Raw genomic sequence first — 26,448 nt, 5'->3', positions numbered from 1 at the left:
ATTCTCAATTTCCAAGACCTATATTGCCTCTCAAATCTGCTTTATATAATTTCTTTTTTTTTCCCTAAAAATTAAGGTCTTAAAAGGATGAAGGCCTAAAGCCATTACCTCATTTGGATCACCCTAGAGCCGACCCTAATGATATACATTAGTTATTTGGTATATTCTTTTTTGCAATCATATTTGATTCGTCATTATTATTATCTTTTAAGAATGAAAATAAAAATCTTAAATTAATAGCGATGAACTTAGGTTAAAGGGACTAAAAATATTGACCTAAAAAAGAAATTCCAGTCATATGCGAACGTGTTCGGGCATGTTAGTCAATTGTAACTTATATGCCTTTAAATATTATTACGGGGTACATTAATGTCTAAAGTGTTTAAATAGTACTCGATTAGAGCTTGGTTGATATTTCGCTTAAAAGGAAAACTCTTTGTAGTTGATTCGGTTTGTAAATGAGCTAGAGGTCAAACATCCGACCCCAACTTTTAATTTTTATAGTACAAATAAAAAATGTTCAGTCTTTCTAGTCCAACTCTCTATCATTATTCAGGTTTACGTAGCGTCAAAGACATTTTTCTATCTTCACTAACAATACAAATGAATCACCAAGCCCAAATTAAGCCAAAATGATTTAAAATTCGAGCCAAACTCCGGGATGGGCACAACTTGTGAATATCCATTTTAGTACTTTTTAGCCTTTTGTTTTGATTTTTTTTTAAATAACCATTTTAACTGTTTGTATTTTACTTTTGAATTTGTTATGTAGTTTTCTGTTTCCCAGTACATGAAAATTTTAAAAAAAAGTTTGAAGCATAGCTCAACATATTAATATAGTCCGGTTCTTTATATCGACCTGCTTTGAATAGTAATTGCAAACCATAGCGTTTGTTACAGTTTATATGCTTTAAAACCAACCGATCTAACTTTTTTAAAAAATCGATCACGAAAACAAACCAATGACTGGTTTAAACAATTTTATGATATTTGTAACAACAAATGTTATTCCTACTCTACTTTACACAAATCTAGTTTACTTGGAACTTCCCTTTTAAAAGCCGTGTACCTCTTTGACTCTCCTACCAAGTGAGCTAGTCCAACATTCTAATAATTATAAAAGATAACTTTGGTGCCGCAAAGCTCTATTGGGCCATTTTGCGGCACCTTAGTGGTCTGCAACATTTTGTTTTTTTTCTTTTAATTCTAGTATCGTAACGAATGTAAGAAAATCGACCGAATGTCAATTTTGCTTTTATTTTAGTTCCGGTATCGTAACAAACGTGACTGAATCCGACCAAATTCATGTGGACTCACTGTGTTTTGTTTTAATTCCGTTATCGTAACGAACATAACGAAAACCGGCCGAATGCCAATTTAGTTTTTGCTTTGGTTCCGCTATCGTAACGAACGTGATGAAAACTAACAGAATTCGCGTCAACTTACCACCTCAACACCTAAGACCGACAGCTCTTAGGTTTTGTTACCGCGCGCCTAAGTTTTAAACCTGCCTTGACGCAACACGCCGAGTATGCTACTAGTTAGCAATAATTTTGTTATTTTAAACCGAACCATAAACAAAACTAACTCGTAGTATTGAGAACCCATGTTAATGTTTGTGTTTATGGACCCTATAAATTAATATGAACCTTTTTAAGTAAGGACGCGGTAATTAACAAAAATATGAAAATATTGAAAGTCAACACATCTTCTTCCACGCGTCATTGTAACTTCCTCTAATCTTCCACGTAATTAATCCCATGAACCACCTACGCGTATTCTCTATCACACACACTCATGTCCTACGACAACTACTTGTCGTTGTTTGTGGGGGCCATCAGGGCTCTTGATTCCAATTTTCAAACTGCATGTAATTAACAATTTAGCGTACATCATATAATTTATATCGTGCATAAATGAATCAAGTTATACATGATATTAAATGTTTTAGCTAATCTGAGATTTAATTTAGGATGATAAACTTAAACTGACATGAAAACAATTGTGTACATAAAATGTATGGATTATAATTAGTGATGTGTGCAGCAGAGACATTTATTATGTTTAAAAGGAAACAAGGTACAAGATATTGTGATAGTGACAGCATGCTTTATATTATATGACAAAACCACTAACCACACCCACATTCTAGGTACACAAATTACTTGGAACTTTCAAATAAGCTTCCAATAAACTCTCTCTATATATAACAACCCTGCATATATTGGCAGTTTACAGTTACATTGATTAGATTTCTACTTTTAACTTTTATTTATTGGTATTGGTGTTTGATGGGACCGAAACGGGTATATAGGGATGAGGATGAGGTAGGCGATGGCTCAGGTCCTTCGAATCAGGAACCCGGGGGAAGTGGATCTTCAAAGTGAGTTAACTTTATGTTTTTTATTTACTATTTGGATATTGTAGTTGTTTGTGAATGTTGATGGTTTGTGTATTGTTTGTTTCCTTTTCAGCAATGTGAGAAACGTGCTGCAGCGATATTCACTTGAAGATCCGACAGCAGTGTTGGAGCCATTAATTCGTCGAGTGGTATAATCATGTCTTTCTTGCTTTGTCATAATTTGTTACATTGAGCCTTTTGTCATGTGTTTGATTATTGTTTGTCAATAAATGCTTGCATGGTTTCTGTTAGGTGCGAGATGAGGTCGAGTGTGCATTTGCAAAGGTCTTTAGCAAATCACCAAGGTTGTATCTTGTCACATCTCCATTTCATTTTCATGTATTTAAACTTTGATCATATATATGTTTTGTATATTTATACGTCTATTATTATAGATCACCTTCTGATGAACTACAATCGCGTAGTGCAACGTCCTTGCAGCTTCGTTTTCTGTCTAGACTTCTTCCTACATATTTCACTGGTAGTAGGATAGAATCCGAGGACACTAGTGCCATCAAACTAGTGTTGTTTGATGCTAATCTTAACAAGATTGTAACAAATGGACCTTTATCTTCAACAAAGGTAATGATCATGCCTCTTGATGGTGATTTTGCTGCTGATGATCATGAAGATTGGTCTTGGAGTTATTTTGATGACAAAGTCATAAGTGCAAGAGAAGGCAAAAGGCCGTTGCTAACCGGGAGTTCGGTAGTTAGTCTAAAAGAAGGTGTTGCAGAGTTAGGTGATGTAGTTTTTACTGACAATTCTAGCTGGAGAAGAAGCCGGAAGTTTAGGATTGGGGCGAAGGCTCAAAATGTGATGGGTGGAGTGAGGATTAGAGAGGCGAGAAGTGAAGCGTTTGTGGTAAAAGATCAGAGAGGAGAATGTAAGTTTTCCTTTTTATTTTTAAACAAACAAACGCACCGAGTAAGATCTCACTCATAGCAAGTTATTGGTACAATGGCACTAAATAATTAGAATAAGATAATCAGTTATAACAAAATGGATGTAGTTTGCAGTTATAATAGTAAGATGACCACCGAGGCGAAAAGTGAATTAAACTCTATTTTTTTTTACTTTTTTTATTTAGCATACAAAAAGCACCATCCTCCATCCTTAAATGATGACGTGTGGCGATTGGAAAAGATAGCGAAAGATGGTGTTTTGCATTCGCGGTTGACATCACAGAAAATATACACCTTGAAACATTTCCTACAAGTGAATACTACTAATGAGTCTTTGCTATGCAGAGTAAGAGATTCTGAATTAAATTATATCCCTATCTTTTATTAACTTGTTATAGATCACTAAAATTCTGATGTGGATGATATAGCTACTTGGCGGGCCCAATAACAACATATGGAAGGCGATAATCAGACACGCGAAAGAATGTATTTTGGATGAGAAAGTGTACGTGTACAGCTGCGTTGATGGATTCGGGCTTTTGTGTAATTCCATTTTAGAAATTGTTGGTGCAACCTTTGATGGTGAAAATTATCTATCCATGAATCAACTTGATGATTTTCAGAAGGTAAAATGCATATTGAAATCTTGTTTTAAAATCCATTATGTAGCATTCAACTGATAGTTTTTTTAATTTTGATATGTTTTTCAGTCTATGGTTGAAGGGTTAAAATGTCAGTTTTACAAGGATTTGGATGGAATGATACCGATTAATGATCTCTCAGCGGTTGCAACCCCGGTGCTAGGACTCAATCTTCATGGTGATTTTCTTAGAATTGATATTTAGGCATGCAAGATGTTAATATCTCATTTTCACAAATCACAATGATAATAAATTAATAATAATAATAATAATAAGTTGAATAAGAATGCCAATTTATTTCTGTTTCACAAATTGATTGTTATTGAACTTCCAAGATGCCAGGTGTAAATGAGCCGAGCCCAACCCCCCTGCTAGGCCTGAGCTCGGCCCGTTTGTCATATGAGAGCTGGAGCTTGTTTCCACTTTCAGCTCTTTTTCTAAAGCTAAAGCTCGGGACGTGAGTAGATTTTCAAGCTCAAGCTCGGCTCATTTATTATTTAAATTAAATAGTTTTTATATGTTTTAATTCTAAGTTTTATATAATTATATAAATTAGGCTTGTTTAGGCTTGCGAGTCGGCTTGAGCTAGATAAGTGAACTTATGCTTGTTTATTAATTTTTTTTCATGGTAATCTGTAATATTTCTCATTAAACTCAAGCTTGTTTATTAAACAAGCGTTTTTTAAGGCTCGAGCTTGAGCTTGTTTAAGCTCGGTGTTTCGAGCTTTTAATGAGCCAATCTACGTAGCTCACGAGCCGGCTTGGTTCGTTTAAAGACCTAGATGTCACCAACAATGAGAAATATTGAATTATTCTTTAACAGAGGTAATAAAAATTGGGCGAGCGGGTTGGTCAACTGGTCAAAATAAGTTTCATGAACCAAAACACTTCTTCTCCAAAAGTTACAATTTTTACATAAATCATTAGTTTGACAAACATAATTAAAAAAAATTGTCTTACTTCAATACTAATCAGAACTTTTGAAAAAAATGATTATAGAAGGTTTTATGCATTCAAACTACGCTTTAGGCTATTTTTGACATGTTTCAGCTCCAGCAATTTTTGTACCTGTTTGACCCGTTAAAGATAAACATAACGTGAATCATTGTATATTTCGATTGAGAATCTTTAAAACTAAAAGAAGTTGGAATTTGGAACTTAAGATTCTGTTATTATTGCCGGTTATGTTTGTTGCTTATAGAGCCTTAATTTTTTACAGATGAATTGCAAATGCAGATTTCACATCCGTATAATAGTAGATTGAATAATACGAGTCAACTGGGAGTTATTGTTGGGTATGATGGTTTTGATCTTCATGGTGGGACTGGGATATCATCATGGCATGCAGATGGACAAAATAATCAAACTATAAGTTTTGCTTCCTCTGACTCGGACATTTGCAATGGATCAGGATCAGGATTGGCATCTGGATCTCCAAGGGGAAGGTGGTGCAAGATTCAGGCTGCCATGAAATGGGTTTCGGTTTTGAAAGATGTAGCTGCCAAAAGAATGGCGGAATTTGACCCGATTTCTGATTTTTGGGCTTAAAGTTGGTGGTATTTAACTATACATAAGATATAGTTGCTTGTTTTGTTTAGTTTTAGAAGTTTCTCCTACCAGGAGTTATCGTGTGTGGCTGGTCGTTAGCGATCGCCCTACGTCCAAGTGTATTTGTGAGTTGAGTCAAACAAAGGAATGTTGGCGTACCAACTGTATTAGTCAGCATTCCTTATTGTAAGTTGTATTAGTAAGCCCAAAACGCATCTCATACAAAAAAAATGAGATGCGCTTTGAGGTTATATTGCTTAAAAGTTTCTTGAGAATATATACGTATAAATTTCTTACAAACTTAAGTAAGTAGTTATGCTACTAAATATCGATTTGTTCGCATGTTTGGTTACAAGCTCAATTACATTATGTAAAAACAAACCAACACATAATAAAATATTAAATAACAACAAAGATGGTTATCATTCTTTTGCTGCAAATTTTTACATGACAACTTAATTTATTAAGGTGGATGAAAATAATACAAAACAGATGCAAAATAAGGGAAACTCCATAAATCCCAGATTAAATTGTCTCAAAAGAGAAAATTTAAATACCATATATGAAACTTTGACATAATCCATCAACATTCATAAACTTCAAACACATTTTCTACCATATATATAATAACATCAAAGTTCATACAAACCTTAACCAAAACCAAGACAAGAATTACCTTACCTTAAATCAGTTAAGGGTTGAAGTTAAACCCGCCAATAGGAACCGGAACATCTTCCTCTTACTCCAACCAATATGTTTCAAGAATCTTAACGGCTTTCTCATAAATCTCATTGCTATCATGATATTGTAGATTCTCAGTTTTCTCCAATCCTTCAGCATCATCAATCATTTGTGCATAAATATTTGCTTTTACGGATCCTCTCAAATTCTTCTCAGCTTTACCCACTTCAAGTATATTCTCAAGCCCCTCTAGACACACCATCACAATTCTGGTGTCCGAACACTCAAGCAGATCACATAAAGGCTTGAGGCACCCCTGATCAACATGATACCTGCAATTTTCATTAACATATATAACCATCAATACTTTTATAATAACTTAAAACTTGAAATGAGCTAGAGCCTTAATCAGAGTAAATGAGCTTGTGCCCGAGCCTCACATCCTGAGCATATTATTTATATAAATATAATGACTTTTATATAACACAATAAATATATAATTATGGCGCATATCATAAACGTTCCTTAAAACTGTTTTGTATATTAAAGTCCATCTAAATTTTAAAATTGAATGAAAGTGTAAACTCTTTAAAAAATAACTTGGAACAAGTTCATAAGCATGCTGGTTTTTATGAAACTTGCCCTAAATTTTATTAAATAAATATACAAATATATAACTAAATTATAAAAATTTTATACACAAACTTTGAAATTATAGATGCATTTGCATATATAAATATATATGCAAATGTACTTAGAGCCGAGGGTCTCTCTGGAAGCCACCTCTTTATTCCTTTGGATAGAGGTACGGTGTGCCAACATCCCACCCTCCCCAGACCCTACTTATAGCTTTGCTGTCGGTGAGATTTTACTGGGCATGATTGATTGATTGATTGATTGATTTGCATATATAAATAATTACGTATGCCAGTAAAATATTTAAAAAATAGTAAACAAATTAAGCTTGTCAAAATATTTACAAGCCGAGCTCAAGCATTATATACAAAGCTCTGCTAAAATGAGTCAAGCTCTCGTAAATTAAATAAGGCTAGCCAAGACTCGACTCGACTCGTTGACAAACTTAATAATAAAACACAAACAAAAGCAAAATGATCTGTCTTACTTGATTTGATCATGGCTGGCATTTGAAATAGCCAATGCAGCCTCCTTCTTGATGTCTAAGTTCTGCATTCTGAAGTAACTGAGCAATGGGCCCCATGATATTTGCTTCAATTACCGTATGTAAAATCATAACAAATAAAAGTTACCGCCTATATAAGAGATAAAACGTGCTCCAATAGGGTATGACTTCTCAAAATTCAAAATTCAAAAATTTAAAAATAAAATTATCATAATTGGTCACGTATGAGAATTGAGGAGGTTGGTTGTTACTTGTTAATAATGTAGGTCAATTTTTGACCAAGTAAATAATGAGGCTTATCAATTAGAGATTGATAAATTTAGCATGTTGAATGTGTTAAATAGAACTCTGATCATCAAAATCCATTTAGCCACCAATTTATTATGTTCATAAAGGCTTGTTCATGATGAGGTGGGAAAATATTAGTAACCAAGTGTAATAATTTTTTTATATTTTAAAAATAATGTAGTCAAATAATGAAATAAATGATAAAAGAAATAAAAACGAAACAAAAAGATGGAGGGTGTTCGTAAATTGCCATGGGTCAAGTGGGACTCGGTTTTAGCTAGTAAATAAAAAGGTGGGTTGGATGTTGGCAGCTCTAAAATTTTTGACATATTATGTTACAAAAGTGGAGATGGTGATTCGTATGCAGGTAAGTGCCATTAAAGCCATTCATGGGGCAAATCATTGGTGTCCGCTCAAATTTCTAACTAACAAAGAAAGCAAACACAAACACACTCATTTTTTTTTAAGAAACAAACTTACAAATATGAACAAGAACATCGATTTCTTCACATGCTTAGTTGCATTTTGGAAAAAACGATCATCACTCTTGTTGCAATTTTTTATATTCAAATTGATGCATAAGACAAAAGTTACTATAAGTAACTGAAAATAATATATATAGCATGCTGTCTGAAAATTTTCTTACAAACGGTCTATTGATACGGTGTCAACACTTACGGGTTCAAGTCCTTGCAAATGCAAGATAAAAATAGAATTTTGTTGTTAAAAAGGAATTTTCTAAAATTCTCATGCAGTTAACAAACATAAAATAAGACATAAACAACTAAACAAGTATGAAGAGATGCAAAAGAAGGGAAACTCTATAAATCCCAAATAAAATGATCCCCAAAAGAGAAATCCCATATTACTTTTACATAATTCAAGAACATTGCAGTGATATTCATTGTAAAAAAATCTCAAATCACTCCATAAACTTCAACCATACTACAATAGTAAATCTCATAAAGATAGATAGATGCCCGCAAACACTACTTCCTCCACACAAACCGCCCCGACTTCAACCAGACCAACCTGAAAAGTACAAGTTTATACATGTAAAATTTCAACCATAACATCAAAGTTGATGCAAACCTTAGCCCAAAACATAGGAAATACCTTACCTTAAATCAGTTGAAGCTGAACCCACCATTAGGAACCGAAACATTACCACCACCAAAATCAAAACCAGACTGAGCGGTTACGCCAGGTGGCATTACATCATCCTCTTCCTCCAACCAATACGTTTCAAGAATCTTAACGGCTTTCTCATAAATCTCATTGTTATCATGACTTTGTAGATTCTCAATTTTCTCCAACCCTTCAGCATCATCAATCATTTGTGCATAAACATTTGAATCTCCGGATCTTCCCAAATTCTTCTCAGCTTCACCCACTTTAAGAATATTCTCAAGCCCCTCTAGACAAACCGTCACAATTCTAGGGTCCGGACACACAAGCAGATCACATAACGGTCTGATACACCCCTGATCAACAAGATACCTGCAATTATTTTATCAACATTTATAACCATCAATACTTTAATAATAAGTAGGAGCTTAAACAAAACAAACCAAGCCATATAATAACTTTTATTTACATGAACTTTAATGTGCAAAAATTATTGACTTTCGTAAGAGAAAACTGAACGTATTCTGGTTTTTATGGTATTTGCCTAAATACTAGTATACAGATTTACAAGAAAAATAACTAATAAAAATGTTATATACAAAAGTTGAAATTATAAATATATATTTAAAAATAATTACATCCATCAATATAAAAACTAATAAATACTAAACAAGTTGAGCCTGATCCAAGCTTGAGCTCTCGTGACTCAAACAAGTATAGCTCAAGCTTAGGCGAGCTCAGGCTTGACACTTTTACACAATAATAAAATAAAAACAAAGGCAAAACGACGGTCTTACTTAATTTGATCATGGCTTCCACCAGAAGTAGCATTTGAGATGGCCCACGCAGCCTCCTTCTTGATGTCAAATTCTGCATTTTGAAGTAACTGAACAAGGGGCCCAAAGATATTTGCTTCAATTACAGTCTGTAAACTCATAACAAATAGAATTAATCAGCCAAAGTTAATAATCTGATAGTCCAATTAAGAGAGACAAAAACAAATACAATTCAAACATCTTGCCTGAATCTGCTCCTTGTTGCCAGCTGTAATGTTGGATATGGTCCAACATGCTTCCTTCTTAATGCTCTTTTTGTGATTATTGGTCAACAGGTTCAGAAGATTGGGCAAAGCTTGATTGTTGATGATATACTGCAACACATTCAAACACAAAATTGAATTAGTTATAATCAAAGCAAACGCATTATACAATAATAATATAAAAAAGGTACCTGAGTTTGAAGATCATCACCCGTAACAATGTTGCCAACTGTACGAAGAGCAGGGATGAGTACTGAAGGTGACGGATGACTGAAACAACGAAACAATCCAAATTGCATAACATCATAAACAAAACAAGCTTAAAAATATTATATTTTAAATACTCACCTGAGTAACTCAACCAATCTGGGACAAACATTCGCTTCAATTACAGCTTGGATTTTATCATTTGTACCATCTGAAAGATACGAAAGCGCCCAACACGCATCGGTCAAAACTTCTTCATCGTTTGAATGAATAAGTTGTTGAAGAGCTGGAAGCGCAGGCCTTGTCTGTCAAAACAAAAAAAATTATTAACAAGCAAAATTAGCAAATAATAAAGGACAGTTATCAGAGACAAACCTGATCAAAAGAAGGTTGTGGTTTGCCTCTACAGAAATTAGAGAGTGTCCAGGTGGCATTTCGCAGCATAGACAGCTTAGCGTTCTGGTTGAATTGAGCCAGCAAAGAAGCCAAAGCACCTTGACCGAGTACAAGGTCACGGCATTTAGGAGAATCACCAGCAACATTACCAAGAGCCCATACAGCCTACACATATAGAAACAAAAGTGTCATGAAACTGTAAACAAACAAAACACACAGACATGAATAGGAGTATCTTGTTAGTGTTCGTGTGTTAAGAAAACAAATGTGCTCATGTTCATTTATGTTCGCTTGTTTACAGTGTATAAACAAACAATCACAAACATAACTGAACACATATGAACAAACATGACTGAGCTAAAACCAATAAAAGCAAATGTTAGCAACAATGTGTCAACTCTAATATGTTCTTACCAGACTGCTTTATGAGTCAAATAAAATACATAAAATACCAGAACATACCTGCTCACGAACATCATCACTAGGAGATGCAAGAAGTTTAACAAATATAGGAACCGCACCATGATCAATCACCACTTTGGTGTGCTCAGATGTCCCCGAGGCAATATTAGTCAAAGCCCAAGCTGCCTCAAACTAGACATATAGAAAATATAAAGTACATACAAATTACAACACATAAGAAATTATATCTTCAACATATTAAATGAAGCAATAAAAATAGATATTACACAATGTTTCATCTCACCTGTAGTTGAGGGAAAACTTCCCTCATAAGAAACTCAACAAAACGAGGAACAACACCGGCTTGAATAACTTCTTCAATAGGCGGGCTGCGTTCTGGTTGAAAAGCATATCTCAAATTAGACATGTGTTACATCAACAGTTAATATAACAAAAGTTTATAGATGCTTCAAAACGCATGACATACCTATTGATAATAGTTTACGAAACTGGGTAGTAGCCTCTAGCTGCATATTACTATCTTCTGAGAAAACCCCTGCAACCATTGCGGGTAGATTTTCTAACTGCAATAAGCAACATCACAGTTAAAGACAAGTTTTGTATAAAAAATTCTTGTATTCTTCAATATAACAATAATTATGAGTACAACCCGTATTTCTAACAAAAATGTCTCATTTCCATTATTCCTAACAAGTAACAACACACTGACACAGTCATACCAGTACACAGTAAAATACAACAGGTACATTGAAAATAAAAAATTAATATTTCTCCTTTCAAAAATACTAGAGCTAACTAAATGTCATTCGTGTTTCTCACAATGTGTGTTACATTTCTGCATCACGAAAAACTAATAAACCGCACATGGCTGATTTTAAACACCGCTTTCAACAACAAAACTCAATATGGGATTTCATTCCGGGATTAAAACATAGAACCATTGTAGAATCCGCAACCATGCTAAGATATCATATATAGCTAAAACTGAAACAGAGCATACAACCATAGTCAATTGACAAAATATCTACATTTCAATTTTCAAACTTCAAAGCTCATCAAAACTAGCAAAGACAAAGTTACAGTTAAACCTGCATAAACATCAAACCCTAAAAACTCAAACATAACACAATACATGAATACCTAATCAAATACACAAAGCATGCAATCATGATTAATCAACACGATATCTTCATTCCACACTTCAAACATCACCAAAATTAGCAATGATCAACCTATAATTAAACCTAAACAAACAACAAACCGTAAAATCTAAACACATCACATTAAAACCTAATCAAATACAAATATCAATCAACAAACTACTATCCGCATTTCACACTACAATTAATTAATTAATTAATTAAACCTATACAAACAACAAACCCTAAAATTCACACATCACACAAAAACCTAATCGCATACAACAAAACGACGTCGTAAAGCCTCTATACCTTCTTCTCAGTAACGGAAGCAGATTGAACCGGCAGAGGAAACTGAGCACCGGCGAGTCCTTCACGTCTCTTCTTCTGCAAACTCTCTTCCCTCCGATTCTTACGGATCTCAACCATGTTGTCTTCTCTCCTCCGCCGCCCCTCATCGGCGTCCACCGCCACCTTGTAGCGGTTACGGCGGTGCTCCGTACGCTCGCTAGGCCTCAACGACATGATGCCACTGGTGAAAACAGAAACCCTAGAGCGATACAACACACACTGACTCCAGTTGTGTTGATGAATTGTTGAGGAAGGAGTGTGTGTGAGTATGTTATATTATATAGGAGTGGAGTGGAGTGGAGTGGAGTGGAGATGGGCGGGCCAAACACTTGCACTCAAATAGGGTTTTAGGGTTTCTTTCTTCTTTCTTTTTTAACTTCTTTTGCTTTTTTTTCCTGAAAATTCAAATGGCTAGCTACTTGATTTTACCTTTTTTTGTTTGTAGATCTTTTCAGTTAAGCCAATATAATTTTTTTATTAACTTTTTTCGTTTTGTCACCGGTCAAGGATAATTGCACTGAGGTCTCAAGTGACTATTATCGCGCAACTAAACTTGAAAGAGTGATTGATGGGATACAAAATTTATTGTAAAGTTATCATGATTGGTAGTATGAGGAGGTTGATTGTTAATTTAGGTTCATTTGTGACCAAATTAGTAGTGGGACGACAATTAGAGATTGGTATTATACTCATAAGGCTTGTATAGAATGAGGTTGAAAAAAAATGGTAGCAAACTCTAATATTTTTTAGCTTTTTAAAAATAAATTAATTAAATAATAAAACAAATGAGAATAATAGAAGAATATAATCAATAAAACATAATAGTGAAGGGGGCTTGAAAATTTGTCATGGTAAAGTGGAATTTGTTTTTAGTTAATAAAAATGTGGATTAAAGCATGTTTTGTTACAAAAATGTGGAATTTGTTGGTAGCTTTTGAAGTTGTAACATTTCGGGTTTTCAGTATTTGTAGTAGTATTTGTTTTATCGAATTTCGAACTTATTCGGATCCTTATTATTAATAATATTAAATAATTATCAGTATTTAAGGATTATATTTTCACTTTGTACCCTTTATATTTCCTAAACTAGTTATTCTTTGATTTAACTTTAAAAAGAATCAATATTTAAATATTTAATGAAGTCCAGGGGCTAAAGTTGTAAAAAATGAAACATATCTTTAATGTCGCCGAAGCGCATCGCGGTGGGCATCCCCCTCACTGTCGCACGCCGTCGTGGAGCTTCTGATCAGATCGTTTAACTCTTGATTGTTTCCTAGTTCATTTTTGACCCGAAATCGTTTATTTTAGGACATAATCGAGTGAATTAAACCCCAATAAATCCCTCAAAGCTTAGATACATGTCCATATTCATTAACCCTTGTCTAAGAACGAAATTTACTGGTTATAATATTGACTTGATCATTAAAGGCCCATTCGGTTTCTTAAACGAGTAAGTTACCATATTTAGTTCGATTCAGTATATCATATATAAACATGTCATATATTCTCTGTCATAAATCATCCCTAAACCCTAATTCACTATTCCCAGCCGTCCTACCCTCTGCCCATCTCGTATCCTCTCGGTTTTGCTTATTCGTTGAAGATACAAGCTTGTTTGTTTGACTTTGCATGCGTATGGATCTTTGACTCGTCATATCTCTTTGTTCTTTCACTTTCCGGGTAAGTTGTAAACATAGGAATCATTCATATATATTCCTTAGTCAATAACCTTCAATCAATTTCGATAGTTGAAGGGTGTTTACTGTCAATTCGCTTAAAACTCGTTAAAGGGCAAAATAATCAACAAGTTTGACTATCCGTTTTCTCATACTTCTGGCCGGATTTAACGTTCAGTCCAGAAGACTTTTATTCTCGTAACGTAATTTTAAGGCTACTGACCAAAACTCGACTTCCGAATCGCTGTATGGATTCCGGTCAGTACCAACTCGCTTAAATCTTAAAACAAGCATAACTCGAGTTCTAAATGTCCGTTTGAATTGATTCCAGCGACCACGAGTTTGTTTTGTATTATCATATCTCACAGATTCATATTCTGATTGTCTATAACATTTGACGTGTAGTGGACGACTCGCTTATTTATTAGCTCGTTTAATCGCATTTATTAATCGTTTGTCGTTTATCTAAGGTGAGTTTGATCATTCCCCTTTTTATACAATGTTTTAAACCTTGTGAGGACATATGCGTACTTATTCATATTTTCCATATATATATACACACACACACACACACACACACAAATTCGCAATATATAACACACACACACACACACACACACACACACACACAAATTCGCAATCATAATCATTGTGTGTATATCAATTAAATGCCATTTGCTAATTGTTATTTGCTTATGTGTATATTCTATCATTGTCGGAGAGGTCCAACATATCCCCTTGTATAGGGTTCTCATTAGTATGATCATACGACCGTCTTAGTAACCGGAGCCCGATTCGCTTGGCGAAGGTAAAACGACAACATTAGTCATTGTAATCAATGCCCGATTCGCTTGGCAACGATTCATTGGCACACTATCAAGTCTTGGTTTTGTCTTTGGTTGTGTTTATGGTTGATAATGTTTTGTTATGATTTGATTGATTACTATCACATGTGTTTGTTTGGGTATTTAATATTTATCATTTATTATTTATTTATTATGTAACTATTTGTTGTGTCAAAATTGGTGATCATCTCACTCAACATGTGTTGTTGACAAACTCCATTTTCTATGCATATGCATGATGCTTTGTATTGAAGATTGAAGTTGGACACTTAGACAAGACCTTAGGATATAAACAAGATAATCATTATTTGAGCTTACATTCATATATTTAAATTGTTTGTTTTATTTGAATATCGTGTGAATTTATTTTCAATAAAATCATTAATTAGATATCGTCATGTAACATCCCGAAATTTCAAGATAATATTAATTATATTACTTAATAATAGAGGGAAAGTTTACTCGGGTTATCAGGAAATAAATAAAAGAATAGGAGTTGGTATGGGTCGGGCTAGTGTCGGGTAATGGATGTGGGTTATGGACTTGGATTAATAGAGATGGGTTAAATGAGAATGGGCCTTAGGTCCATGGGATTTCAGGGATATAAATATCCCCTAAACCCAAAATATCTTTCATTTTTCACCAAACTCTCTAACACACACACCACACACTAACTTCGCCGGAACCGGGCCGAGCCAAGGGAATAATCGGGCAGGTCCAAGAGAAAAAGATTAGTGTGCTAGCAGGTTAACGAGATCCAACAAGCTCAAAGGTATGATTCTTGATCTTTGAAGTTTAGAGATCCAAGCTTTTTTTAGTGTATAAGCGACCGAAAATGGTCGGGAAGCGTAGTGGGTGAGATTGAATCATAGCAAGGGTGTTAAAATCGCTCAAAATGCTGGAAAGAAACCGAACAGCGGCTGTCTGGGCAACTTCGCCTTCATCTGGGCAACTTCGCCTTCAACGCGACGAACTTCGCCTGCAAGCTAAGTTCGCCTGATGAACTTCGCCTGCAAGCTAAGTTCGCCTGATGGCAACTTCGCTGTAAAGTTAAGTTCGCCTAATGATAACTTCGCCTGAAGCCAAGTTCGCCTAAGGTTTAACTTCGCCTGAAGCTAAGTTCGCCTGAGGTTTAACTTCGCCTAAAGCTAAGTTCGCCTGAGGTTTAACTTCGCCTAAAGTTAAGTTCGCTTAGAAAATAAATTAAAAACCTAATGGAAAATGTGTTAAGACAGTTAATGTAAATAAAATTTTTCCAAGCTGACCTGGCAGCTCGACCCCAGCCAGGGGCTCTGCCCCTTGGACCCTGCTAGGGGCTGCCGCCCCTAGACCCTGCTGCCAGGGGCGCTGCCCCCGGACCCCCGTTCGTTGTGGGTAGTAGTTAAGACTGGAAAGATGATATGAGTAGTGATAGTTGTTTGATACGTGTACTTGTTATACAGTCAGCCGTGCACAGCTGAAGAAAGGGATCACGATTAACGGTGAACGTAACCGTGTTCAGGTGAGTTTCTAGCCCCATTCCTTGTTATGTTTTCGGGGCTGTGTGCATACTCGATGTGTTGTTAATACATTTATCCTAAGTGATAAGTGTATGTCATATGTGATATGTGTGATAGATATGAATGATTGTTTGTCGGTACGCGAACGATCTTCGGATATTGCGCGTACTGTCAGGTTAAAAATAAAGGTACGAATAGTATATATCGTAGATGTATGAATATTTCAAATGAATACTTGTCGGGGCGTGAACGATCTTCGGATATTGCACGTAACGACAAGGGGTATGGTTGTTAAATGAATGAGGTAAAGAATGCCTAGAGTGTTCTTATGTTATAATGTAAGTATGTGTATATAGGTACACGAATGGCATGTGAGTTCTACGTTCGACATAGTAAGTTAGGATGGCAAATCCCTCTAGCTTCTGTCGGACATAGACTCGGCTGGTGATGGCGTAGTTAACGACTGCGAGCCTTATACGTGAAGTAGATGATATATGTAAACGTAGATAAGGACTGCAAACCTTATACGTAATGTAGATAGGCGTCAGCATAGGAAAGGACTGTGAACCTTATACGTGCTGTATTTGTAGCATAGGGGAGGACTGCGAACCTCGTACGTGCTATGAATTAGGTTGCAACATAGGGAAGGACTGCGAACCTTGTACGTGTTGTGGATGTATTTCAGCATAGGAAAGGACTGTGAACCTTATACGTGCTGATTTTGTAGCATAGGGGAGGACTGCGAACCTCGTACGTGCTATGAATTAGGTTGCAACATAGGGAAGGACTGCGAACCTTGTACGTGTTGTGGATGTACTATGGTATAGGGAAGGACCGCGATCCTTGTACGTACCATAAATAGTGAACATAGGTAAGGACTGCGAACCTTGTACGTGTTCACGACCTTGAGTACAGGTATAGACGGTGAACTATGAACGTACTCTCGGTAGACTGAGGTTAGTGATTGTAGATATGTATGTATGTATGGTAGCAAGTATGTATGTAGAACAGAAGGGTAACTAGTGAAGTATGGATATGTATCTACAAGATATGTATGTATGTGTATGTATTGTATGGCGTTCGATTAACTAGAACTCACTCAGCGTAGCTGACTTTTAGTATGCACGCAGGTGAGCTGATTATAGAGTTAGCATGAGGATGACACACGGCATGGATTGAACGGCTGGCATCTGAAGGAAGAAGTAAAGATGTTTTAAATATAAAGTTTTGTGTTATGGTATCAAATAAAAGATTTAATGTTTTGTAACAAATGATTGATGTTTTATATTCCGCGAAAAGTTTTAATAAACTCTGATTTGAAGAACTGTGTTTATGAGTAAATCCGACGCTAAAGTAGGGTCACCGGGTTCGGGGCCTTACACGTCACATTTTATGTATGATAGTATCTTCGAGCTGTGAGCAATCGGATCACACCCCGGCATTTCCGCCTTAGGTTGAGATGTGACAAAAGTTGTAAAGCATGTTGTGTTACAAAAATGGAGATGAAGATTTGTGTATAGACTTTAGAGAAACAGATTTAGGGGTAATTGTTATAAAAGTTACTCATAAGATAAAGGCTGGCGTGTTCGATAGTCAAAGAGTGGATCCGCCTGCGGGTGTTTAGGACCGTATTATCAAATCTAGCAAGATCATAAATGATAAAGGTGAATGTCAACCTTGAAGAAGAAAATAGATAAAGTGTTTTGGATGAAGACTTGGGTGGATGATGATCCTCGTGTTAGATTCCCTAGATTTTTCCATCTAAACTTATGATAAAAGTGCTCTATGCTAGATCGTAGAATTTAGTCGGATTGGCCTTAGGCTTAGAGGTTTTTTAGTTAGAGATGGAACATAATCGACCCAAATGAGTGGTTCGATAGTGAGTGGCATTACCCTCAATTTAGATCGATCCAATTAGAAGGTATAAATATACAATGACGTTACCGGATTGTCTATAAGAGACTTGATGAGGTCGATATATTTTAATATTTTGGGATTACGTATTCTATTGAATATCTTCTAAACATATCTAACTTGATTTATCGGGGTACTGACATTCCTTATTTGTAATGGCGTTGATGAGACACTAGAGCACTTGTTTAGAGATCGTAACATTGCCTACTTTTCATGGCTCTTCATTTTTAAATGATTGGATATTTCAGCTCCTAGTTTTTTTTCATTCGCTAGAATTTGATCAAGTGGATAGATTCCTTAGCGTTGTCTAAACAGAAGAAAGAAATGATTCATGTGTTCATTTTGTCGAGTTTGTGCGTTATGTGGAGATTTCGTAATGGCACAATACTTGATCACAATTTTATTTGTGGGTTGTTAACATAAATATGAAGGTGAACACTACTTGGGCGGGGTCGTTACAAAATATTTTTCTTGCTATGTAACATTCATTTATATTCTTTCTAGCTTGTTTTATAAACCAGTCGTGCTAGAAAAGGCGGAAAAAATAACAAAAAGACCTTGATAATAACTCATAATCCAGAAAATGGAGGATTTTGTGACGTGCTTGGTGATTTGAGTTGAATGAACCCTCTTCGTTACCAGCTCCCTCGAGCTTCATTAATCTTCCACAAGCATTCACCATCACCAAACATCATCCCCTCTAAGTGTATGTGCCTTATATCCACTCTTTCAGTCACCAATCTCATTCAAGACCACATTCGCAATGGTGACATCAAACATGCACGCCAACTGTTCGACCAAAATCCCACCACCATCACCTGGAATTCCATGATCACCGGCTACATTAAAAACAACCAAATGCAGTCTGCCCATAACCTGTTCGACCAAATGCCCATGCGAGACGTCGTTTCATGGAACGCCATGCTGTCCGGTTTCAACAAGACCAAAGACCCACACAAACTCTACCAACTGTTCCTGCAAATGATCAGAGCCGGTGAAACCCCCAACCAGGTCACGTTCTCGACCATGATCACCGGGCTTATGAACACGTTCAGTGTCTTGGTTCCACAGCTTCATGGTCTTGTAATCCGCTTAGGCCTTCATTCCAATGTCTTTGTGGGGTCTGCATTGATGCGGGGATATACCTATATAACCGATTGCGAATCGTTACGTCGCGTGTTTAATGATGTTGTTATGAAAGATGTTAGCACATGGAACGCGATGGTTGTTGGCTACATGGACTTGGGCCTCACAGTTGAAGCACAATTAGCCTTTGACCACATGCCTGAGGTCAACGTCATCTCTTGGACGACGTTGGTCAACGGGTACATAAAAAGCCGAAAGATCGATCAAGCACGGTCCATCTTCGATAACATGCCATACAAGAACGTGGTGACATGGACCGCGATGATAAAAGGATATGTACAGTATAATAACCAGATGGACGCAATACACTTGTTTATCTTGATGCTCAAATCAGGCACGCGTCCTAACCATTTTACCTTTTCTACCCTCCTAAACGCGTGTGCGGGTTGCTCTACGTTTCTCCTTGGGAACCAGCTGCATTCATGTGTTTTGAAAATGGGTTTGGATCGTGAAGTGGTTGTTTTGACCGCGCTTGTTGACATGTACATGAAATGCAGTGACATTGAAGCAGCATTGTGTGTTTTTGAGTTTATGGAAATGAAGAACACGGTGTCATGGAACTCTGTGATTGGCGGGTGTGCGAGGCACGGATTGGGAAAACGTGCGTTGTGTGAGTTTGAGAAGATGATAGAGAGTGGAGCCAAACCCGATGATGCCACGTATGTTAGTTTACTATCGGCTTGCGTGCATGGAGGACTCGTTAAAGAAGGTGAATGGCATTTTAACTCAATGGGAAGATATGGAGTTAAAGCAGAGATGAAGCATTATAGTTGTATGGTGGATTTATATGGGAAATCAGGTGAGCTTGAGAAAGCAGAGAAACTGGTTAAAGAGATGCCTTTTGAACCTGATGTGGGCGTGTGGGGTGCGTTGGTTAGTGCTTGTGGTTTGCACTCGCATTATGAGTTAACACATGCACTGGAGAATCTGGCACGCGATCATCCCTCTATTTACTCGATGCTAGTCAAGCTACATGGTGAAAAGGGTGAGTGGAGTCGCGCGATTGAGATGAGGAACAAGATGATGGAAACCGGTTCTAGAAAGCAAAAGGCTGGAAGCAGGATCGATTAACCGAGTTTAAACCCTCTGATTGTTTTATATTTGTAGTTAGATTTTATTAATTAAAACGCAACTCAAATGTATCATACACATTTTCCCCTCTCGCGGTTAATGACAATTATAACCCTCACCGAAAAAAATACGAGGGAATTTAAATTCTGTGTGGGCCCCGTTCTTCTATGCATCTGGCGCGTTGATGATGTTTAGTGTTGAGAGATGTATATCATTAGAAGATAATCTCCTTGAGGATTAATAGAAGCAACATTACAAAGCACATGATTACAAGTACTGAAGCACACATCACCATTCCCCCTTGTTTCTGATTTCTCTCTGCCTGCAAATATCAAACCACCCAATTGACCAGATTTTGTATAAAATGGTTTCAACTGCAAACTATAATTAGATGAAATAATTATAAGATTTGAGGAAAGTACAACCTTTTGCAGTTGTTTAAGGCCTTTATCCACAGTCACTGCAACATTTTGTACATTGTAGTCTATTCTGTCAATAATAGTTCCCTGCTTGTGAATTTAACATCAGTTAACAAACAGATAAGTTATAACCGATTTATATAAAATGTATATCGCGTGTTGACCTGGTCAATTACAAGAACCGACAGATCCTTCATGACTTGTGCCAGCTCGTTGACCGATTCTGCAACCTTCAGAGGTTAATGAGATCAGTATGAAGGTGAACTTAAAATACTAGTAAGAAACTGTTGACGGACCAACCTGTTGAATCTCTCTCTCCCTTTCAATAGTCAAAGCCTCACTTTTCTTCAACTTGGCCATTTGATGTTTATTAAAACTCTATCAAGATGATAATCCAAATATAAGTAAAAGTAATGAAATTTAAACAGCTTAATTGCTGCAAATATGAATCATAGTATCATACCATGCCATCAAAACCATCATCATCCTCCCTCAAAGAACGCGTTCCGTTTAAATTCAGTTCTAAATCAACACCATCTGAACCCTGACAAAGATGATTCATGAATATTACACACACATAATACAAACGAATTAATAATATTCACATATATAACATTCATCATAGCATACCTCCTTTTGCTGCTGAAGGCGTTTAAGATAATTTGATTGCTTCTTTCTGAGTTCCGCTGAAAGACTTTGAAGATCAGTGGCTAGAGACCGCTGCACGTTTTTCCTGATGGTTGAATCTTCAAAAGGCCCGCCAGCAGATAGTTTTCTTAACCGTTTTTCTGATCTCTTTATAAGATCAGTTACTTCATAGGTGAGTGCCTCAATTCTGTGTTGATCATCTTTACCATCACCAAATGAGGGCATCAAAGCCTTGGCATGAGCTTTTGCAAGCTGTGCCATTTTATCGCGTGCATGTTGAATGTATGATGATATTTCTTCAGATACATCCACCCAAGCAGGAGGAAGACCCACTGTTTGTGTTCCTACACTGCAAAAGAACAAAACTTCACTACCTGTATAATCTTCACAGAAATCAAATCCTTTAAATATGGATACGTAAAAAATTAAGTATAGATTGACTCAATAAAAGTAGGGAATAAACGTTTTGTAGGCCAACTGTGTTGGGTGGGTAGGAGAGTGACATGATCGGGGATATAAGTTTTTGGAGACGTGAGACATCGTGTGGATTAAGGTTAAACTTTTAAGGGGAGTGTATAGACATCAATCATATAGATCTTTCTAGGGGAGTGTATATTGTATAAGTACTTTTAAGGGTTAATGCTACTTGTTCATGTCTCTTTACCCTTTAATTTGCTGCAATATAGCTTAGTTTACTACCATCATTATTATTACTTTATGGTTGTTGCTTCAATTTCCTTTGACACATTTTATACTATTTAAATTACTATATTGTACATTGTACACATCAAAAATAGTTTTGGAGCTGAGGATCTCACTGACAGCAACCTCTCTGAAACGGAGAAAAGCCTCAACCCACCTCCCGTAACGTATCAATAACTTAGCTATGAGTGAGATTTTACTGGTACACACTTTCATACTAACCATAAAAACTAATAACCTTGTTTACATTTACTTTTGCATAGATGATGTAACTTCAATAAAATTGTCATATATAAATATATTTCTGCAATTTTTTATATACATTGACAGAATATATACAAAAGACACATAAATCAATCAGAATATACAATATATGTGTGTGTGATTTACTTAAACTATTGTCTTCTACTAGTTAATAGTTAGTTTAATTCCTATAGAGTGCATGCATGTACATGTCTAAATATTAACATTTGCAAAGTGATTTGCATATTAATTTACATAGATACACTAGTAAATTAGAAAGAAGGGAGATGGGCGTACGTGGAGGTTCCTGCAGGATCGTGTGTGCTAAGAGGAGAATAAGAGCGAGTTTGCTTGAACGGAGTTGGAGTGGCGTTAGACATTTCGATAACCGGACAGCCAGCGGAGGTAGCTGCTGCATTGGAACGACCGAACGTCGGAGCCCTAACGCTCTTCAACGCGTCTCTGTATCTCCAAAATATAAATGTTCTGTTCCGTGTCGCCATTTGAATGACAATCGATCTATTACCGGTTCAATGAATGAAAAATTGATCGCAATAAAGATCAATTGATTAACAATATATATATTGCTTAGCTATCAGGAACGAAGATCTGCTTGTGACGAAAACTTGATTTGTGATCACGATAATATCCGAGTTCCGCACTGATCATGGGAAATGTAACATTTTTTTCTTTTAGTCAATTGTCTTTTTATTTTTTAATATTATCATCATCATCATTATCATCATAGTCGGACTCGGTAGGCAGTCTTATCTCTACCTGTAAAAACAAAGAGACTGCTTCCGGTGACACCCCCGGCACGATAGCAGTTTTGCATCAAGCCTTGGACATAAGGCACATAACACTCAATCATCGGGACACCGGCCGATTGGTGCATGTACCATTGTCTTTCGACTATCAACGCCATCACATGATGCCTGATTAACCTTTCGCCACTTTTAACGTTATTTTCACGAGATTAGTAAAATAACGTCAAAACTAGTTCAATCTCAGTTTTGCTCACCAGAAGGTTCACACATATATACATTATTGCCGAATTCAACCGGAAACCCTCGACACGTGAAACACCGGAGATAGTATTCTGAGTGCAAACGAGCCGAGACGCTCAGGCCGACGGGTTGTGAAAATCCAAGTGTTAACGCATCACATGCCTTTTAAATAATATATCACACACCAGCATGTTAGTTTGTTAAAAATTGTCAAACAAGGCGTTAGTATTAAATTTAGTAAAGACGCGGCGTTCGCAAAGTAAGAACAATTTGGATCTACGTCTAGTGAATTTATTAATAACAATAGTAATAGTAATAATCATAATAGTAATAGTAAAATAAATAGTAACAGTAATAACAATAACAACAATTACAATTACAACAACAGTAATATAAATGTGGTGTGTAGTTATCCCCACAATCATAAAAAAAAACTCACAGACAAACAGTACCTCACCTCTCATGGCGTCAGACGAAGAAAATGTGAACGCCGCAACGGAACCGCCTGTGACCGCAGAAGACGTGTTCGTTAGTCCGCTGCCTAAGCTGCCGGAGGTGGCGAACGCGATGTCTCAGTTTCTGTATGAGCAAGTAAGTGATGCGAATGAAAGAATGTTTTTGGTTAAGAAGAGAGCGAGGACGTTGGTTGGCAGGCTCGCTATAATGGAGACAGTGCTTACTGAGATGAAGGAGGCACTGAAGGAGAAGGTGAGACGACATGACGAGTGAACCAAGGTAGTAATCATCCCACTTTTGGTCTTTTGCTTGTGAGGATTAATGTGTTTGTTTTGTTGTTTCCGTACGTAAACTGTTTCGTTGCTGTTTCGTTGATGCTTAACTTTACCTAAATGTGTGTCCGTTCATTTACTTTTGATATGTTGATATGAGATCTGCAATTGCATAATATTCATCTTCCATGGTTGTTTGTTTGATCTTTTATTTTCCCGTAATTCCGTTGTTTTCTGATTGTGTGGGAGGATCGTTATGTGATGTAAGGTTCTGAATATCTTCATCTTTTATGTTTGTTAATTCTTCATTTTGGTGGTGTGGTGCTGTGGTGAGAGGTTGAAGATGATGTTGAAAATTGAAGGTTGTGGTTTGCCTCTACAGAATTTAGAGAGTGTCCAGGTGGCATTCGCAGCATAGACAGCTTAGCGTTATGGTTGAATTAAGCCAACAAAGAAGCCAAAACACCTTGATCGAGTACAAGGTCACGACATTAAGGAGAATCACCAGCAACATCACCGAGAGCCCATACAACCTACACATATAGAAACAAAAGGGTCATCAAACTGGAAACGAACAAAACACAAATATCAATTAACAAACTATCCGCATTTTACACCACACGTAATTAATTAATCCTATACAAACAACAAACCCTAAAATTCACACATCACACAAAAACCTAATCGTGTATAACAAAAACGACGTCGTAAAGCCTCTATACCTTCTTTTCAGTAACGGAAGCAGAGTGAACCGGCATAGGAAACTGAGCACCAGCGAGTCCTACACGTCTTTTCTTCTGCAAACTCTCTTCTCACTGATTCTTACGGATCTTAACCATGTTGTCTTCTCTCCTCTGCCGCCCCTCATCGGCGTCCACCGCCACCTTGTAGCGGTTACGGCGGTGCTTCGTACGCTCGCTAGGCCTCAACGATATGATGAGAGTGGTGAAAACAGAACCCGTAGAGTGATATAACGCACACCGACTCCAGTGGTGTTGATGAATTGTTGAGGTACGAGTGAGGGACCATATTGCATAAGATTAAGACATTTTAGGAATAATTTTGTCTTTTAGTAAATATATAAAGCATGAGTGAGAGACCATAATACATAAGACTAAGACATTTTAGAGACAATTTTGTCTTTTAACAATTTTGTCTTTTAGTAAAATTATGTACATTGATTTTAATTTATTAAAAAATAATTACAAGTCCGGTCCTTTAACTTTAATTACATTTTGTTAGTTTATAGAATAGTTAAATATATACCATTTATTTTAAACTAACTACCACCACGACGTTTAAACGTTTATAATTTTTTCATAAGTTAACATTTTAAAAAAAAACATTATACCATAAAAACAATAATTTTATTTTCTTTAATTTGAGTATGATATTACTATACTTTCTCATTTTAAAAACTTAATGCATTACGTGATTACCATTAAGGACCGTCAAACGGGTTGGGCGGGTTCGACCGTTTGGGTCATGGGTCGAAAAGGTTAAGATTAGAATGGGTCGATACAAAAAAGGTTAATTTGGTTTGGGTCGGGTTGGGATGAGTTCGGCTCGAAAGGGGTCAAGTCAGAACAGATTTCAGGTTAAAACAGTGTCAGGCGGAACGGGTTGTGAGCCAAGACATGATCAATTTAGCTTTATGTGCACACCGACACTTGATTGAGCACCTACATTCGCTGTTTGACGTGCTTCTAATACCGGTTAAGCTTCCAATGCCACATTATGAGCATACTATCATCGGATTATGCGCCCATTGTTGTGAAGTCACGCAGATACTGAAACGGTAATACCAGCTACACACTTGATGTCATGTTTGCGTGCATAACTCGCCGCATCGCGCGGGCACCAAGCTAGTATTATGTTATATAGGAGTGGAGTGGAGATGGGTGTGTCAAACAATTACACTCAAATAGGGTTTTAGGGTTTCTTTCTTCTTTCTTCTTTAACTTTTTTTTTTAAATTCAAATGGCTAAGGTACTCATGTTTGTGTCAATTACTTTATTTTACCTTTTTTTTTGTAAATTTTTTTATTCAAGACTGTATAATTTTTTTATTATTTTATTACGTTTTATTACCGGTCTGTAAAAGATAATTACACTGAGACTTCAAGTGACTATGATTGCGTAATTAAACTTAAAAGAGTGACTGATATCGATCAGATACAAAATTCATTATAAAGTTATATCATGATTGGTAGTACAAGGAGTTTGTGACTAAATTAATAGTGAGGGTTATTAGTTAGAGATT

At 36.3% G+C, this 26,448-nt stretch overlaps 4 protein-coding genes across 5 annotated transcripts; 2 read left to right on the top strand and 2 right to left on the bottom strand.

Moving 5' to 3' along the window:
- The first annotated feature begins 1,797 nt into the window (after positions 1–1,797).
- Positions 1,798–5,495, top strand: LOC143567650 (protein SAR DEFICIENT 1-like). The gene is made up of 9 exons (XM_077054024.1): positions 1,798–1,870; positions 2,239–2,383; positions 2,475–2,550; positions 2,654–2,706; positions 2,797–3,287; positions 3,492–3,652; positions 3,735–3,932; positions 4,017–4,125; positions 5,167–5,495. Exons 1-9 carry the CDS (start codon positions 1,798–1,800, stop codon positions 5,493–5,495), a joined length of 1,635 nt encoding a protein of 544 aa, XP_076910139.1.
- Positions 5,496–8,426: 2,931 nt separating this feature from the next.
- On the bottom strand, positions 8,427–24,963 carry LOC143567642 (importin subunit alpha-1-like). 2 transcript variants are annotated; one of them, XM_077054014.1, is made up of 11 exons: positions 24,909–24,963; positions 11,265–11,361; positions 11,082–11,173; positions 10,838–10,969; positions 10,355–10,540; positions 10,121–10,284; positions 9,964–10,042; positions 9,755–9,883; positions 9,531–9,658; positions 8,727–9,105; positions 8,427–8,637 (listed from the first exon to the last, which is right to left on the bottom strand). In XM_077054014.1, the coding sequence occupies exons 1-10, from the start codon at positions 24,942–24,944 to the stop codon at positions 8,733–8,735; spliced, it is 1,416 nt and encodes a 471-aa protein (XP_076910129.1). In that variant the 5' UTR covers positions 24,945–24,963; the 3' UTR covers positions 8,427–8,637; positions 8,727–8,732. The 2 variants fall into 2 exon arrangements, with proteins under 2 accessions (XP_076910129.1, XP_076910128.1); XM_077054013.1 differs by lacking the exon at positions 24,909–24,963 and adding an exon at positions 12,250–12,462.
- On the top strand, positions 18,844–20,451 carry LOC143567632 (pentatricopeptide repeat-containing protein At5g56310-like). The gene has a single exon (XM_077054002.1). It carries the CDS (start codon positions 18,844–18,846, stop codon positions 20,437–20,439), a length of 1,596 nt encoding a protein of 531 aa, XP_076910117.1. The 3' UTR covers positions 20,440–20,451.
- Positions 20,641–22,954, bottom strand: LOC143567633 (syntaxin-43-like). The gene is made up of 7 exons (XM_077054003.1): positions 22,749–22,954; positions 21,489–21,855; positions 21,322–21,402; positions 21,159–21,236; positions 21,023–21,088; positions 20,865–20,945; positions 20,641–20,761 (listed from the first exon to the last, which is right to left on the bottom strand). The coding sequence occupies exons 1-7, from the start codon at positions 22,952–22,954 to the stop codon at positions 20,654–20,656; spliced, it is 987 nt and encodes a 328-aa protein (XP_076910118.1). The 3' UTR covers positions 20,641–20,653.
- Positions 24,964–26,448: the final 1,485 nt, after the last annotated feature.

Source organism: Bidens hawaiensis, unplaced genomic scaffold, assembly GCF_021521415.1.
Source record: "Bidens hawaiensis isolate Kalapana, Puna unplaced genomic scaffold, B.hawaiensis_p1.1 tig00023470_1, whole genome shotgun sequence".
Lineage (NCBI taxonomy): Eukaryota > Viridiplantae > Streptophyta > Magnoliopsida > Asterales > Asteraceae > Bidens > Bidens hawaiensis.
The sequence above is the reverse complement of the archived record's forward strand: the minus strand, read 5'-3'. Positions and strand labels throughout refer to the sequence as shown.

Bases quoted from the DNA above. Each gene is read 5' to 3' on its own strand.
- LOC143567650 (XM_077054024.1), top strand. From the start codon at position 1,798: ATGTCCTACGACAACTACTTGTCGTTGTTTGTGGGGGCCATCAGGGCT. The intron at 2,707-2,796 runs GTTGTATCTTGT...CTATTATTATAG, and splicing joins GTCTTTAGCAAATCACCAAG to ATCACCTTCTGATGAACTAC. The intron at 3,288-3,491 runs GTAAGTTTTCCT...TTTTTTATTTAG, and splicing joins AAAAGATCAGAGAGGAGAAT to CATACAAAAAGCACCATCCT.
- LOC143567642 (XM_077054013.1), bottom strand. From the start codon at position 12,462: ATGTCGTTGAGGCCTAGCGAGCGTACGGAGCACCGCCGTAACCGCTAC. The intron at 10,970-11,081 runs GTGAGATGAAAC...CTATATGTCTAG, and splicing joins AAGTTTTCCCTCAACTACAG to TTTGAGGCAGCTTGGGCTTT. The intron at 10,541-10,837 runs GTATGTTCTGGT...CTATATGTGTAG, and splicing joins GTGATGATGTTCGTGAGCAG to GCTGTATGGGCTCTTGGTAA.
- LOC143567632 (XM_077054002.1), top strand. From the start codon at position 18,844: ATGAACCCTCTTCGTTACCAGCTCCCTCGAGCTTCATTAATCTTCCAC.
- LOC143567633 (XM_077054003.1), bottom strand. From the start codon at position 22,954: ATGGCGACACGGAACAGAACATTTATATTTTGGAGATACAGAGACGCG. The intron at 21,403-21,488 runs GTATGCTATGAT...CATCTTTGTCAG, and splicing joins GCCTTCAGCAGCAAAAGGAG to GGTTCAGATGGTGTTGATTT. The intron at 21,237-21,321 runs GTATGATACTAT...TCATCTTGATAG, and splicing joins ATGATGGTTTTGATGGCATG to AGTTTTAATAAACATCAAAT.